Here is a 15,772-nt window from a genome sequence, read left to right on the forward strand (position 1 = left end):
GATCATGCATATGACTGATGTCAGGAAGTTATACAGATTTGTTAACAACTTCTATTTAAAAATCTCAAGTCTTCCATTACTTATCAGCTGCTGTATGTCCTGCAGGAAGTGGTGTATTCTTTCCAAACGGACACAGTGCTTTCTGCTGCCATCTCTGTCCATGCCAGGAACTATCCAGAGGTTTTCTATGGAGATTTGCTACTGTTCTATACAGTTCCCGTCATCTGCCAGAACAACTCCGTCTTTTATTGGCCATCTATCTGGATTACATGTGAGTGCGGCCTTGTAATACAGAACCTAATGTTACTGTAACTAGTGATGACGCTACGGCTGGAGCCATGTCCTGTTTTATTGTAATAGGATACAAATATAACAGCCTTGTCCAATAACCGTGAAAAAGAAGATTACAGGTGGAAAAAAGTTTGCAGTGGAACCTTGATATGGATGGAAACCAAAAGTAATTTTTTTGTCTTAAGAGGTAAACTCCCCAAATCGGTCTCTTCCGCACCATTTTACTACATATTAAATTACAGAAGTAAAATTAAACCACATGGTAAATGACTGGCATTCTCCCATTGAAATCAATGTAAATTTAATTGTAATTTTGGGGGGACCATCTTACATGTCAAAATGAGACCCAAACATGTGTGGATATAGCTTTATGGTAAACTCCCCATCTAGCGGATTTGTTACAGGGATAATCCCATTTATCTGAATTTAACAAGCAAAATCCATGTGCTGGAATCCATACCACCTCCATTGCCAATCATCTTTCACCTCTATGAGAGATATGTTTCTAACCATAGACGTTCACTTCGGATGAGCGCAACTCCGATCGATAACATATACTAGTTAGATTAGTATATGGTATTTTTCTTTTTTCTTTTTACACTGTCCTGCCCGGGACCCTCTAAGTGAGAATCCCATATATATATATATATATATATATATATATATATATATATATATATAGCCAGCTTCAGCAGTCCTTAGATGTCCCCAGCCCCATATACCTCCAGCTTCCGGCACAGAACACTGACACTGGTACCCCAACCTGGTTGAGGGATGATATGCACAAAGCCCAAGGGGCACTAAGGTGAGCAGATTCACTGCACCATTCATTATCCCTATTCTTTAGGGTTTTAGACTAGGTGCCAGGCCTTGCTTTTCTCCTTTTTTCCCCCACCTCCTACCATAGTTTGTTAGCACCTACAGCAGTGTAACCTGTGTTCAGAAGTACCTTTAAAAATAAATATAAAATCTATATATTACTACCCAAGTATTCCATCAGGGCAACCTCTTTTCCGTGCACCCTGTTAGGGCGCATAGACATTATTAACATCCCTCACTTCGATCTGCTATTGGGGTGGACAACCCTTTTACCTGTAAGATTTTATTTGCTACATTACCTCCAAGTTTACTAAACAAGGTGATCGTTCAGGTTACGCAAGTCAAGAAAGCGTGTCTAACTCCAGACAAACAGGTCTGTGATTATAGGTCAGCTTATACCGAGCAGGATCATGAAACAATTGCTCAGTGCCTATACATTACACAGCGGTGCTTAGTAATCGTCAGACACACCTGACCTCATATCAATGTAATGGAGCAGTGAGAGAACGCTAGACTAGACAACAACTATATGATCAGGAAGGCTACAAGAAAATCATCTGTTAGGGTTGCAGCTTTTGTATCCTACACCAGACTGCACACTGTGTGAAGAGTACATCTCCAATAAGACAAACTACTGTCATATGCTCCACACAGACACTGAACCGGCAGGGGGCTCCTGGGGAATGTGAAGTCAGAGGAAAACAGCAGATTTCTGAATGCACTTAAAGATGTCAGTGTACTATAAATGTAACTTTGTCCAAAAGGTGAAGAAGATACGCTTTTATCATGTAACCGGTGATAAAGTGTTACTCATTACTATGTTATACATGTTATTGTTGGTGTTAGGCCATAATAAATGCATAAAGAGGAGAAGTCCTTTAAAAGTACCTGTCGTTCTAACTTTCTAAACCTCAATCAGTAAATGCGATATAAAGCAAGTTTGCAACGTATATAATATTATATATATATATATATATATATATATATATATATATATATATATACACACACACACACACTACCGTTCAAAAGTTTGGGGTCACATTGAAATGTCCTTATTTTTGAAGGAAAAGCACTGTACTTTTCAATGAAGATAACTTTAAACTAGTCCTAACTTTAAACAAATACACTCTATACATTGCTAATGTGGTAAATGACTATTCTAGCTGCAAATGTCTGTTTTTTGGTGCAATATCTACATAGGTGTATAGAGGCCCATTTCCAGCAACTATCACTCCAGTGTTCTAATGGTACAAAGTGTTTGCTCATTGGCTCAGAAGGCTAATTGATGATTAGAAAACCCTTGTGCAATCATGTTCACACATCTGAAAACAGTCTAGCCCGTTACAGAAGCTACAAAACTGACCTTCCTTTGAGCAGATTGTGTTTCTGGAGCATCACATTTGTGGGGTCAATTTCTGGGTCTTTTTCCCAGAAAAAGAGAACTTTCATCTGAAACTCGACAGTCTATTCTTGTTCTTAGAAATGAAGGCTATTCCATGCGAGAAATTGCTAAGAAATTGAAGATTTCCTACAACGGTGTGTACTACTCCCTTCAGAGGACAGCACAAACAGGCTCTAACCAGAGTAGAAAAAGAAGTGGGAGGCCGTGTTGCACAACTAAGCAAGAAGATAAGCACAATAGAGAAACAGACGCCTCACAGGTCCCCAACTGGCATCTTCATTAAATAGTACCCGCAAAACACCAGTGCCAACATCTACAGTGAAGAGGCGGCTGTGGGATTTTGGGCTTCAGGGCAGAGTGGCAAAGAAAAAGCCATATCTGAGACTGGCCAATAAAAGAAAATGATTAAGATGGGCAAAAGAACACAGACATTGGACAGAGGAAGACTGGAAAAAAGTGTTGTGGACGGATGAATCCAAGTTTGAGGTGTTTGGATCACAAAGAAGAACGTTTGTGAGACGCAGAACAACTGAAAAGATGCTGGATGAATGCCTGACGCCATCTGTTAAGCATGGTGGAGGTAATGGGATGGTCTGGGGTTGCTTTGGTGCTGGTAAGGTGGGAGATTTGTACAGGGTAAAAGGGATTCTGAATAAGGAAGGCTATCACTCTGCACCGCCATGCCATACCCAGTGGACAGCGCTTGATTGGAGCCAATTTCATCCTACAACAGGACAATGACCCTAAACACACCTCCAAATTGTGCAAGAACTATTTACAGTAGAAGCAGCAGCTGGTATTCTATCATAGGTAATGGAGTGGCCAGCGCGGTCACCAGATCTGAACCCCATTGAGCTGTTGTGGGAGAAGCTTGACCGTATGGTACACCAGAAGTGCCCATCCAACCAATCCAACTTGTGGGAGCTGCTTCTAGAAGCGTGGGGGGCAATTTCTCCAGCTTACCTCAACAGATTAATAGCTAGAACGCCAAAGGTGGGCAATGCTGGAATTGCTGCAAAAGGTGGATTGTTTGATGAAAGCAAAGTGTGATGTAAGAACAATGTTATTTCACATACAAATCATTATTTCTAACCTTGTCAATGTCTTGACTCTATTTTCTATTCATTTCATAACGTATGGTGGTGAAGAAGTGTGACTTTTCATGGAAAACACAAAATTGTTTGGGTGACCCCAAACTTTTGAACGGTAGTGTATATATATGTCTATCCATTCTTTGACATAACTTCTTTATACTTTGTCACGTTCGGTCCCAATGGGATTTGCAGGGTGCCGGTTACAGTACAGTTAGGCTTTGCTTATTTTGGCCCAGCGTGGGGCCCCCCCATCTGTGGTTGCCTCAATATTCTTTTAAATTATGGATGAGAATCTATGTGCATGTAAACTCTTTGATGGTAGTGTTTCCTTTAATCGCAGGAACACATGCTGGGCTTTTTTGTTTGTGAAGTTTCACTTTTAAGTCCCTTTACATAATATATTAGAGAATCGCATTATCAGCAATTATCGGGTACTACGTCCTGACAGGTCTGCATGGCTTTGAAACGCCATGGTTGTTTTAATACAATTTAACGCCTTACACTCTATGAGCATCCAAACACTTTGGATCCCGATACTTCTAATGCACCCGATGTACACTGCTCGAGTTCTGCTTTTTCCCATTTGCAAATCCTGATTCATTGACAATTGTTAGGTAACTTCTGATATTCAGCCTGTCCTGTCCAGCACACTTTCATCAGCACTATGTCATAGCATAGTTCTCCTGTGATTGGCCATAGAAGTAAGGGAAAGGCAATATAGGAGTGAGTACTGCTGGCAGACAACCCACACCCTGCAAAAAAATGAGAAATAGCTATGCACTATGGCCGGTGTGTAAGGACTAAAGAGTAAGAAAATCCCAATGGTTAGTAAAGCTCTTTGAAAGTTAAAGGGGTACTCCAGCAAAATCGGGTTTCAGAAAGTGATATAGTTTTGTAAATTACTTCGATTCAAAAATCTCTAGTCTGACACAGTGCTCTCTGCAGCCATCTAGGTCCATAACAGGAACTGTTCAGAGCAATAGCAAATACCCATAGAAAACCCTCCTTTTTAGAGGTGGCAGCAGAGAGCACTGTGTCAGACTGGGAACAATACACCACTTCCTGCAGGACATACAGCAGCGGATAAGTACTGGAAGACTGGAGATTTTTAAATAAAAGTAAATTGCAAATCTCTATAAATTTCTGAAACCAGTTGATTTGAAAAAAAAAAAAAAAAATCACCAGAGTACCCCTTTAAGGTACCCTTCAAGTTTATAGTTTCTTTGACAAGCTCTAAATAAATTATACCAGAGAGGAATGGAAAGAAAAAAATCTTTCATACCGGGTTACCCATCATAGTATAGGACTTTCCTGAACCAGTCTGTCCATATGCAAAGACACAGGCATTATAGCCTTCAAATGCAGACTTAAGGACATCGGTGCCAAGATCCCTGAAGACCTAAAAAAACAAGAATGGCAGGTGAAAAAATGTCTGTAATTGTTGATGTGAACATCTTTATACACATTAAAGTGGTCGTCCAGGATAAAGAAAAAAAAAAAGGGCTGCTTTTCTCCAAAAACAGCGCCTCGCCTGTCCACAGGCTGCATGTGGTATTACAGCTCAGTCTCATTCACTTCACAACTGGAGATGAATTTTCAGTCCATAGAAACATGTAGAACTGTTTTAGGAGGACAGCAGCCATGTTCTTATACTAATCCCTGACAACCCAGTTTGGGTTTTCTACTCATAAAGAAGGAAGCAATGTTTAAGAGTCACTAGTTACATATAAGAGTCATAGGACAATGAAGGGAAAGTCTCTGTCCGAGAGACTCACCACCAGACGGACACAGGTTCTTTTCCCTTTCGGCCTATTGGGATCCAATCCCAGTTTTCTCAATTAAAAAATGAAATGCCTGCACCGGTCCCCGGTACTGCAGCACTATTTATGGACTGCACAAAAAATATAATATGACTTTCTAAATAGATTTAAATATATTGGTCACAAAACTTCCAAAGAAGTCACAGTGACATGTTACCTACAGCCGAGGGATAGTGAACTCCATTCCCCATCTGATTTGTTTGCTCCATAGACTCCATAGTCAGAATTGATTGACAGCCAGGAAGAGCTGTGCGCTGCCACCTACTCCCCCAGATGTATCTCAGGATTGTATTGAGTCTTAGGCCTTATTCACACGTTTTTTTTTTTTTGCCCCGTATAATCTTCCTGCTATCCATACGTATGATGCGCTAAAAAGTACGGATTGTGCACTGACAGTGCATCCGCAATCTGTATATTTTTTACAGATTGTATACTAGTTTTGCAGGTTAAAAAAAAAAAAATGTACAAAGGCTACAATCCGTAAAAAATAGCAGATCCTATTGATTTGTATGGAAGAGTCCGTAAAAATTTTTTTAAAAAAGGGATCCGCACTAGGACATGTCCTTTTTTTATGGATTAGATTGCATATTCATAATATACTGAGCATGTGAATAGCCCCATTGAAAACAATGGGCTATAATTTAAGTACGTAATTACGGACCTGTAAATTCGGACTGTAATACAGAACGTGTGATTAAGGACTTAGGCCTAGTTTAATCAGGAACCTCTAACCTGTCTGAGGACACTTCAAAAGTTACTCCAAATGTCAATAGGACTTTAAAGTGAATGTACCGTTAGGTACATTCGCTTTAATGTGTTGCACATGAATAGAACAGCGCCGGCAAGGAGAAGCTGGTGCCGCAGTCCTATTTTTGGGAAACGCAGCTCGGTTCCTGCGCATGGCGCTGGTCTATTACCGAGCACCGGCCCAGCCCGCGCCCCCAGTCGGAGGAAACACCCGCCACTCTTTGACGCGGCTCCATTAGAATCATGGGGGCAGGCCAGCCCATCTCCAGTGCTTCAGCCCGGGCTCTGTGTCTGGTAAAAGAGCTTTCTCGCGACAGCGCCGTTCTAGTCATGTGCAACACTTAAAGTGAATGTACCTGATGGTACATTCACTTTAAGGCATCATAGTGATCGACAATCCTGTCTGTTTGGGCCATACGTCTCATGGTCATCTTGCCTACTTTAACATGGTGGTTTTGTGGTCAGTATTCTGCATCATAGTAGTGAGTCCAAAATCTGGATGCCGATATTTCCATTATAGCTTTTCCATTACTAATGCAAAATGCTAAACCAGTCTAAGTCTGAAGTCTAAATTCAGCAGTTTTCATACCTTACTTTATAAAAGATTTCTTGTTGCTTGGTCCAGTGAAAAATGCTTTTTATCGTTGGTGGATTGTGCCACCTGGACCACACACCCACACACATCAAAGCCATAGGTCCCTCCCCTCTGTGATGTCATCTGCATCTAAGCCCCACCCTCTTGGTGGCCATTGGAATGGGGCAGCCTAGAGGTCTAGGCCCCAAACCCTCTAGGCCAAACAATTCCATGGGGGCAGGGCCTAGAAATTGATGATGTCACAGAGAGGCGGGATGAAGTGGGGCAGCGGCTGTGAAGCCCCGCCCAGGTGGCACAATCCACCAGTGATAAAAAGCAGTTTTTACTGGACCAAGCATCAAGAGATCTATTATAAAGTAAGATATGAAAACTGTAGAATGTAGGCCGTGTACAGCTGTGTAGAGAAGTCCTCATACAGAAAGAGGGTGGCAGTGGTACTTTAAGACACCTGTACTATGGCCACATTTTCACATGTGCACTACGATATTTCCTCCCCCACGCTTCTACTAAACCATACACGGAATCCAATAAAACCCTCTCCTGATCAGTTTTCGGAGAACCTTGGGGATTCCCTATTTGTAGCTATAATAAAAGTACAACAATATTACGGTCACCTAAAATCGGCATGACAGGTGACAACCGTACCATAACCGGCAAGTGGAGAATTTTCATCTAGGGGTAATTTGGTCTGTTGCTAACTTTACTCTAAAACTGGGGAACCTGGCACCATCTTTACATACAAGCAGGTGCGGTACTAAAGATGCAAAATTAAAAGAACAAACCCATAGAGCTTCTGTGACTCGTAGCCCTACATTTCCTAAATAAGTCCAACCTTTCCCTAAAGACGAGCGGAATACGGATACTATCCCATTCCATCCCTGTATTTCTTCTCCGGCATTCGCAATAAATCCGAAGCCTGCAGCTTGCCAAAATTCCTGTAAAACCAAAGTTCCCCTTCCAAACAATAAGCGCATTCTGCGAGCAGCTCCTTTATAAAAGGGCTATCAGTGAATATAAAGCAGCAGCCTCCGCAGTTCATACGGGAAGATTATTGCCGCTTTACAATCCCATTCCACATCAGTACTTCATTAAAATGAAATGCCCCGAAAGAAATAAAGAGAATTGATGGCTGACTCCGACGATGTCTTACCCGTTCTTGAGACACATAGTTGGGATTTTTACAATCTGCCGAGAAGTAGGAAAAGTCATAGGTGAAGATTTTCGTGCGATCTCGACCAGAGTCCCCGGTGACCCCATCAGGCAACTGCATGAAATAAATACAAAAATTAAAGGGATTTGTGGCAGATTCCAGCCGCGTTATTTACACACAATAACCCACGTCGCCCCTCAGCTAAAGAGTTTCAATAGCAATTTCAATGAAATCCTAAACTCACCAGTGGCAAGGATATGAGTAATTAACTGGAGAAGAAGAGAAGACGTCTTTGCCACGAGGATTTATACATAGAAACATTTAACAAATTCCAGTTGACAAAGCGAAGAGAGAAGCAGCTATTCTACAACCAGGGGATCGGAGCGCTTACAGCAAATGGATGGCTTATAGTCATGACCCGTAAAAATGACGCTGGCTGAGAATAACACAAACTGTAGAAACAAAGAATATGAAAACATATACAGTGGTACCTTGGTTTAAGAGTAACTTGGATTAAGAGTGTTTTGGAAGAAGAGCTCACAGTTTTTCAAAATTGTGACTTGGTTTAAGAGCTCCCTGTACGGGGTCAGACAGGGAGTGGAGGAGGGGCATCGTCTGCATAGCGGGGTCTACAGCCCTGTACTCTGACCCAGGAAGTCTCCCTTACCTACCAAATCATAGCAGATCCACTTCAGGCTGGGGCTTACATTAGGGGACAGGACTGTAGAGGTAATCTCTTCATAGCTGTAACCTCTCTCTCCCTGGAAAGAGAGTGCTGCATGTATGTGCCCACATATGCCCGGCTCATTCCTCCCTGCAGTTTCTGTCAGCCCTTGTGTTTCCCATCCTGCTATAATGTGCCTGCACTTACACTCAGCTATACACACTGCTGCTATAATGTGCCTGCACCTACACTCAGCTATACACACTGCTGCTATAATGTGCCTGCACTTACACTCAGCCATTTACACTGCAGTTTAGAAAAGTTTCTGTCACTGTCCTCCTGCACAGCTATTTGACTCTCACTTCCTGTTTGGTCCATGCTGAACACACACACCCTTCCCCATTGCTGTCATGTGACCACACAGACCTCTGACAGCAGCCCTGCTTCTCTATTCTAGCCTGTTGTACTACACTACTGCATTATGGGGATCTGCAGTTCCAATCTGTATCTACAAAATGCTGCTGTTTTTTTCAGGTTTATGCACTTACTGTACATTATACTCCACATGCTGATTACTATACTGTACAGTAACTTATAATATCACATATTCCGCTGTTTCTCATTGTTTGTTTCATCTGTTCTACATGTTATTCAGAATAAAAAAAATCATTGTTTTGGGGGTGTAGAACCAATTGTCTGCATATCAGTGATTTCTCATGTAAAAATTTGCTTTGGTTTAAGAGTGATTTGGATTAAAAGCACGGCCCCAAAACGAATTATTTTCATAATCCAAGGCACCACTATATATAAATATATATATATATATATATATATATATATATATATATATATATATATATATATATAAATATATATATATATAAATATATATATATATAAATATATATATATATATATATATATATATATATATATATATATACATATACATATATACATGTATATATTTATTTATTATGGTTTCAGGTTTATAATGTTGCAATTACCCTCCTGGACACTATACGTTGCTTCCTTAAAAGGGACATTCCAATAAAAGTGGGAGAAAAGAGTCCAACCTCTGTACCCCCCGGAGTTCTCCGTATCTGGCCCCAGCTTCAGTATAATGAATAGAGCCGTGGGTACAGCACGTTACCAGCGGCTCTATTCATTCCTATGGAGTGACGGAAAGAGCAGAGTACACCTGCTGTACTGTGCTCTATCAGCTCCAATGCTCCATTGGGGGAGATTTATAAAACATGGTGTAAAGTAAAACTGGCTCAGTTGCCCCTAGCAACCAGATTCCACCTTTCATTTTTTTAAATTATCTGTGAGGAATGAAAAGTGGAATCTGATTGGTTGCTAGGGGCAACTGAGCCAGTTTCACTTTACACCATGTTTGATAAATCTCCCCCTACGTATGGTATATATCAGAGAGTCCCTCAATGTATATCGCAGATGGACACTGCAACATGCTGTGTAAAAGACTGATATATAGTTTTATAGGTTTTTAACTTGTCATTTATTCATATAAATCTCTGCTCCTTCTGGACTAAATAAGGTGGGTGGTGCTAATAAGGGTCTGACAGCTATCTATGTAAGTGTGTGTCAATCCCAGAGAAGCCCCACCCACTTGACTACTTAGCCCAGAATAAGTGGAGATCCACATGAATACATGACCAGTTATTGTGGAACTTTTCCCACACAACCATCACTTTTTCCTACAATATTAGCCAATCACCAACGTGTATAGAACGTGTATAGGATATATATCCTAAGACATTTTAAGTTCCAGAAAACAAATGGTCCAAATTTTCATTTAAACCAAACTGTGCAATAAGTACAACACAAACAATGCAATACAATAAAGTGATTGTTAACAGGAAAATATCAGGTATCTGCCAAGCAAACAAAGCTGTGACTGTACAATACCGGTGCTTTCCAATATACCAGGAGATAACCTTTTCAGTAAACCTGTTTTTAAGTTAATGTAAATCTTACAACACATACAATTACAGCAAACTCTGTTCTCAGCCTCTGGACATAAATGAGAATGACCCTATTCACTGAATGCAAGCAGAGCTCTTACCAAAAAACAAACAAAAAAAAAAAAAAAACAGGAGGGTAAGGCATGGTGGAAACAGAATAAGCAAGTGATACATACCTGTTCCAGTGCCCCTGCAACGCCACCACTCACTGTCACCCGCTGGCCTTCTGAATCTCTCAGTTTCTGTGTCATCATGACACCATAGGAACGATCCGCTCAGCCAGTTAGTGACTGTACAGGTGTCCAGCCTCAGTCACAGATTGGCATAGAGGGTATTTCTGACGTCAAGAGATATAGCAGACCACCGGGTGACTGTGAGTGGTGATGCTGCGCTGCAGGGGCACCAGGATGGATAAGTATCACTTCATTACTATATTTCCAGCAGTCCCTGGCCTTCCAGTTTTTATAAATTTGCCTGGAGTACCCCTTTAAGAGCAGGTTAAGCATCTATATCTTGACAGCACTGACATTAAAGGGGTTGTCCAGTGAAATTTTTTTTTCTTTCAAATCAACTGGTTTCAGAAAGTTAAATAGATTTGTAATTTACTTCTATTTAAAAATCTCAAGTCTTTCCATACTTATAAGCTACTATATATCCTGCAGGAAGTGTTGTTTGTTTACATTCAGAAACAGTGCTCTCTACTGACATCTCTGGCGGAGTCAGGAACTGTCCAGCGCAGCAGCAAGTCCCCATAGAAAACCTCTCCTGCTCAGGACAGTTCCTGACTCCGCCAGAGATGTCAGTAGAGAGCACTGTTTCTGAATGTAAACAAACAACACTTCCTGCAGGATATATAGTAGCTTATAAGTATGGGAAGACTTGAGATTTTTAAATAGAAGTAAATTACAAATCTATTTAACTTTCTGATACCAGCTGATTTGAAAGAAAACATTTTTTCGCTGGATAACCCCTTTAAGCAGGGGTTACAATTCAGCTCTATTAACCTTATTGAACGGAGCTGCAAAACCACACTAAAAACAAGGACAAGAGTGGTGCTGTTTTTGGAAGAAAGAGACCATGGGGGAGATTTATCAAACTGGTGTAAAGTGAAACTGGCTCAGTTGCCCCTAGCAACCAATCGGATTCCACCTCTCATTCCTCACAGATTCTTTGGAAAATGAAAGGCGGAATCTTGAAAGGTGGAATCTTGGAATCTTGGTTGCTTGGGACAACTGAGCCAGTTTCACTTTACACCATGTTTGATAAATCTCCCCCCATGTTTTTCTAAAGGTGTCTATACAACTGTTGGTTATCTTCAGTAGCTGTTCTATCCCATCCTCCCCATACACATGAACGTTCTGCACGGGGTGGCTACACGCCAATACAGATTTGCTTTAAAGTGTACTTGTCATTATAAAAAACTTCTGACATGTCTCAGACATGTCAAAAGTTTTTATCATTCCAGGTCTGAGTGTTTAGATCCACAGCGATTGGAAGATAGAGTAGGTAGAGGACAGCGCTGCAGCACGGTGTCAGTCAAAAGAGTCAGGCTCCATAAAAGCACATTAAAATGCAAAAAGAGGAGCCCGTGGAGCCTCATTTAAGAGTCTCGAAACACAGGACTAACCAGATATCCCTCCGGGAAGGGCCCAGCCAAGGGGTGGCTCCTGTACAGAAACCACCAAAACCACCATATTAAGTGGCCCTATAAGTCAATGTAATGACAAGGGAAAAACGAAGGCCAGGTATCCATCCATCCATCAATGAGGCTCCACAGCTCTTCTTTTTGCATATTTATGTTACCCAGGGAGCAATGCACCTAGGATTTCATTGCATTGAGCGCTTTCACTAGCAGCCGGCAGTGTTAGCTTTGGCTGGTATACCTGAGATCAGTGATCTGTTTCTCTTATGGCTTTTCTAGGCATTGCTCCCATCTAGCCAGAATCCTGCTCCACACTGATGAGGGGCAACACCCTGAAACAGCTGTCTGTGGATGGATACCTGGCCTTGGTTTTTCCCTTGTCATTACATTGACTTATAGGGCCACTTAATATGGTGGTTTTGGTGGCTTCCCGGAGAGATAGTCCTGTGTTTCAAGACTCTTAAATGAGGCTCCACGGGCTCTTCTTTTTGCATATTCATGTTTCCCAGGGTGCAACGCACCTAGGATTTCACTGCATTGAGTGCTTTAGTTAACAGCCGACAGTGTTATCCTTGGGTGGTCTCCCGAGATCAGTGATCTGTTTCTCTTTTACACACACATTAGGAGCCCAACGCATTACGTGACTCAGAGCCGGGTGACGACCGCATGTAGTGCAGTCTTTTCCTGGTTCGTTCTCCTGATCAGTACGGGTCTGAACACTCAGACCGATCAAAACTTTACAATCAGAACTTATCAGGTTCTAATTGTGGGCCAACCCATTTAAACGGGATGCTAATGTGCAGGTGTCGTGACGGAGGAGTGGCCAGAGTAATGTCACTGTTGTGCACCATCTCAATATTCATGAGGATTAAAGGCTGTAGTCCGGCCCCAGTGCAACAAAACCACCTAATTAACATATTCATAAAATGGAAGATTGCCGAGAAACAACAAGGATGAAAGTAAGAAAACCACCTTCTTCCTATGTGTCTCCTGTTCTATATGAACAAAACGTCAGGTTACAGAGTCTTCTAAGCTCTTGTTGCTTTCACTTTAATTTGCGGGGCTCAACTGCAGATTCCATTTAAAGGTGAAAATATTTTTCTTTTAAATCATTTGGTCTCAGAATGTTATATAGATTTGTAATTTACTTCTACTTAAAAATCAAAAGAATTATCAGCTGCTGTATGTTCTGCAGGAAGTGATGTATTTTTTCCAATCTGACACAGTGCTCTCTGCTGCCACCTCTGTCCATGTCAGGAACTGTCCAGAGCAGGTGATTTCAACTAAAGGGATTTGCTACTGCTCTGGACAGTTCCTGTCTCAGACAGAGATGTCAGCAGAGAGCACTGTTTCAAACTGGAAAGAATCCACCACTTCATGCAGGACAAACAGCAGCTGATAAGTACTGGAAGACTGGAAATTTCTAAATAGAAGTAATTTACAGTAATTCGAAAGAAAAAAAAGAAAATCGCTGGATAACCCCTTTAAGCTCTAATGCAGATGTTAAAGGAGAAGTCCGTTGAAAATTTTTATTAAAGTATTGTATTGCCACCCAAAAGTTATACAAATTACCAATATACACTTATTATGGGAATTGCTTATAAAGTGTTTTTTTCCCTGCACTTAGTACTGCATCAAGGCTTCACTTCCTGGACAACATGGTGATGTCACTTCCTGGATAAAATGGTGATGTCACAACCCGACTCCCAGAGCTGCTGGAGAGGATGATGGCAGGGGGACAATGAGGGACACAGGACACTGGAGGGACACAGAGCATCCCTCTGCCATCATCCTCTCCAGCAGCCACAGCCCGCACAGCTTTGGGGGTCGGGTCGTGACATCACCATGTTATCCAGGAAGTGACATCACCATGTTATCCAGGAAGTGAAGCCTTGATGCAGTAGTAAGTTAAGGGGAAAAAACACTTTATGCGCGTTTCTCATAATAAGTGTAAATTGGTAATTTGTATAACTTTTGGGGGGCAATACAGTACTTTAATAAAAATTTTCACAGGACTTCTCCTTTAACATAGCCTAATTGGGGTGATCAACTTTCTTTTCTCCCAGACTCAAAAATATCTTTAAAAAAAACCTGCTATAAAAGGTGCTGGGGGTTGTTTATATGTCAGAAGAAACTGTGTTCTTTCCTAGCCACTTGAATCGTGATCCTTAGCTCCACTACATCATCTGCATGTACCATGGGTATATAGTATATACACATCCACAGCTGTTCTCTGCCGCCGTGCCATATTATTATTCTGAAGGCCATTATATGCTCTTATTAATTCCACCTTGCCTGAACGTAATCATCATAAAAAAGGCATGCCGGCATATTACAGCATATTAACTTCTCTGTAGATGAAACCCCGGGGTATCGCTAAAACTGCAGCATTCATCAAAACTAAACATTGCATCATACTTGCCTTTATATTGGTAATCGTTGTTTTCTTGCCTTCCATTTCAATAATAAATTTAGCCTCCAGATCCTTCTCCCTAAAGAACACATAAAAGAACGTGTAAAGAGCGATAGCGTTACTTTTTTTTTTCTGGAAACGTTTGCATACAAAATCTCCAGGCGCATTCCTACAAGTATAGCAAACACAATACATTGAAGGATTTTATATTACGTTCTGTATACACAGAGGTGGCATAACTAGTATATCAGGCGCTCGGCAAAGATGTGATACTGATGCGCAATGATTTCCCTGAGGTAAATACAGATAGCGGAGATACCGCCGGAAGAGGGGAATATCCATAACAACATCCTGATCAATAAGGTGTGAAGAGGGAGGGAAACAGCCCAAGCGTCTCTTATGCATCTTTTTTCTACACTTTTGTGGTTACAGCTTCTATGCAGGGCTATGTGTCTCCATGGTTACGGTCTTATAAACCTAAAGGCCCTATTACACACACAGATTTATCTGACAGATTATTGAAGCCAAAGTCAGGAAAAGGCTGCCGATGGGGATGCCGGAGCCGCTCTCTTTGAACCGAACCCCGGTTATTGGGCATGATGACAGTCTATTACCGAGCATCGGCCCGGCCTGAAGCACTAGAGACGAGCTCGCCAGACCCAATTAGGAGGAAACCCCCACCCCTCTGTGAGGCGGCTCAATTAGAATCAAAAGAGTCGTGCCATAGAGGGGTTGGGGTCTCCTCCCACTGGGGGCCGGCGAGCCCGCTTCCAGTGCTTCAAGCCGAGACAGTGCTCAGTAATAGACTGGCACGATGTGCGGAAATCGGGCCCTGGTTATCATGTTACCGAGCACAGGCACGGCCTGAAGCACTGGAGGCGGGCTCACAGGCCCCCAGTGGGAGGAGACCCCCTCCCTTATATGAGGCGGCTCAATTAGAATTAATGGAGCCGCGCCATAGAGGGGAGGGAGTCACCTTCTACTGTGGACTGACGAGCCCACTTCCAGTGCTTCAGGCCGGGACGGTGCTCGGTAATAGACTGGCACTATGTGCGGAAATCAGGCACTGGTTCAAAGAAAGGACAGCAGTTCTACAAAAGGACCGACCACAGCACCAGCATCCCCATGCCGGCGTAGGTCTATTCAT

The 15,772-nt window shown here is 41.9% G+C and overlaps 1 protein-coding gene across 4 annotated transcripts in view; it reads right to left on the reverse strand.

Moving 5' to 3' along the window:
* Window positions 1–15,772, reverse strand: part of KIF16B (kinesin family member 16B) — a 244,720-nt gene that overhangs the window by 211,501 nt on the left and 17,447 nt on the right. For all 4 annotated transcript variants that reach the window (XM_069955207.1, XM_069955205.1, XM_069955206.1 and 1 more), the window contains exons 2-4: window positions 14,635–14,704; window positions 7,922–8,035; window positions 4,892–5,008 (exon numbers count right to left, since the gene is read on the reverse strand). In XM_069955207.1, coding sequence (XP_069811308.1) covers window positions 4,892–5,008; window positions 7,922–8,035; window positions 14,635–14,704 — 301 coding nt within the window. The remainder of the gene's footprint in view (window positions 1–4,891; window positions 5,009–7,921; window positions 8,036–14,634; window positions 14,705–15,772) is intronic.

Source organism: Dendropsophus ebraccatus, chromosome 15 (genome assembly GCF_027789765.1).
Source record: "Dendropsophus ebraccatus isolate aDenEbr1 chromosome 15, aDenEbr1.pat, whole genome shotgun sequence".
NCBI lineage: Eukaryota > Metazoa > Chordata > Amphibia > Anura > Hylidae > Dendropsophus > Dendropsophus ebraccatus.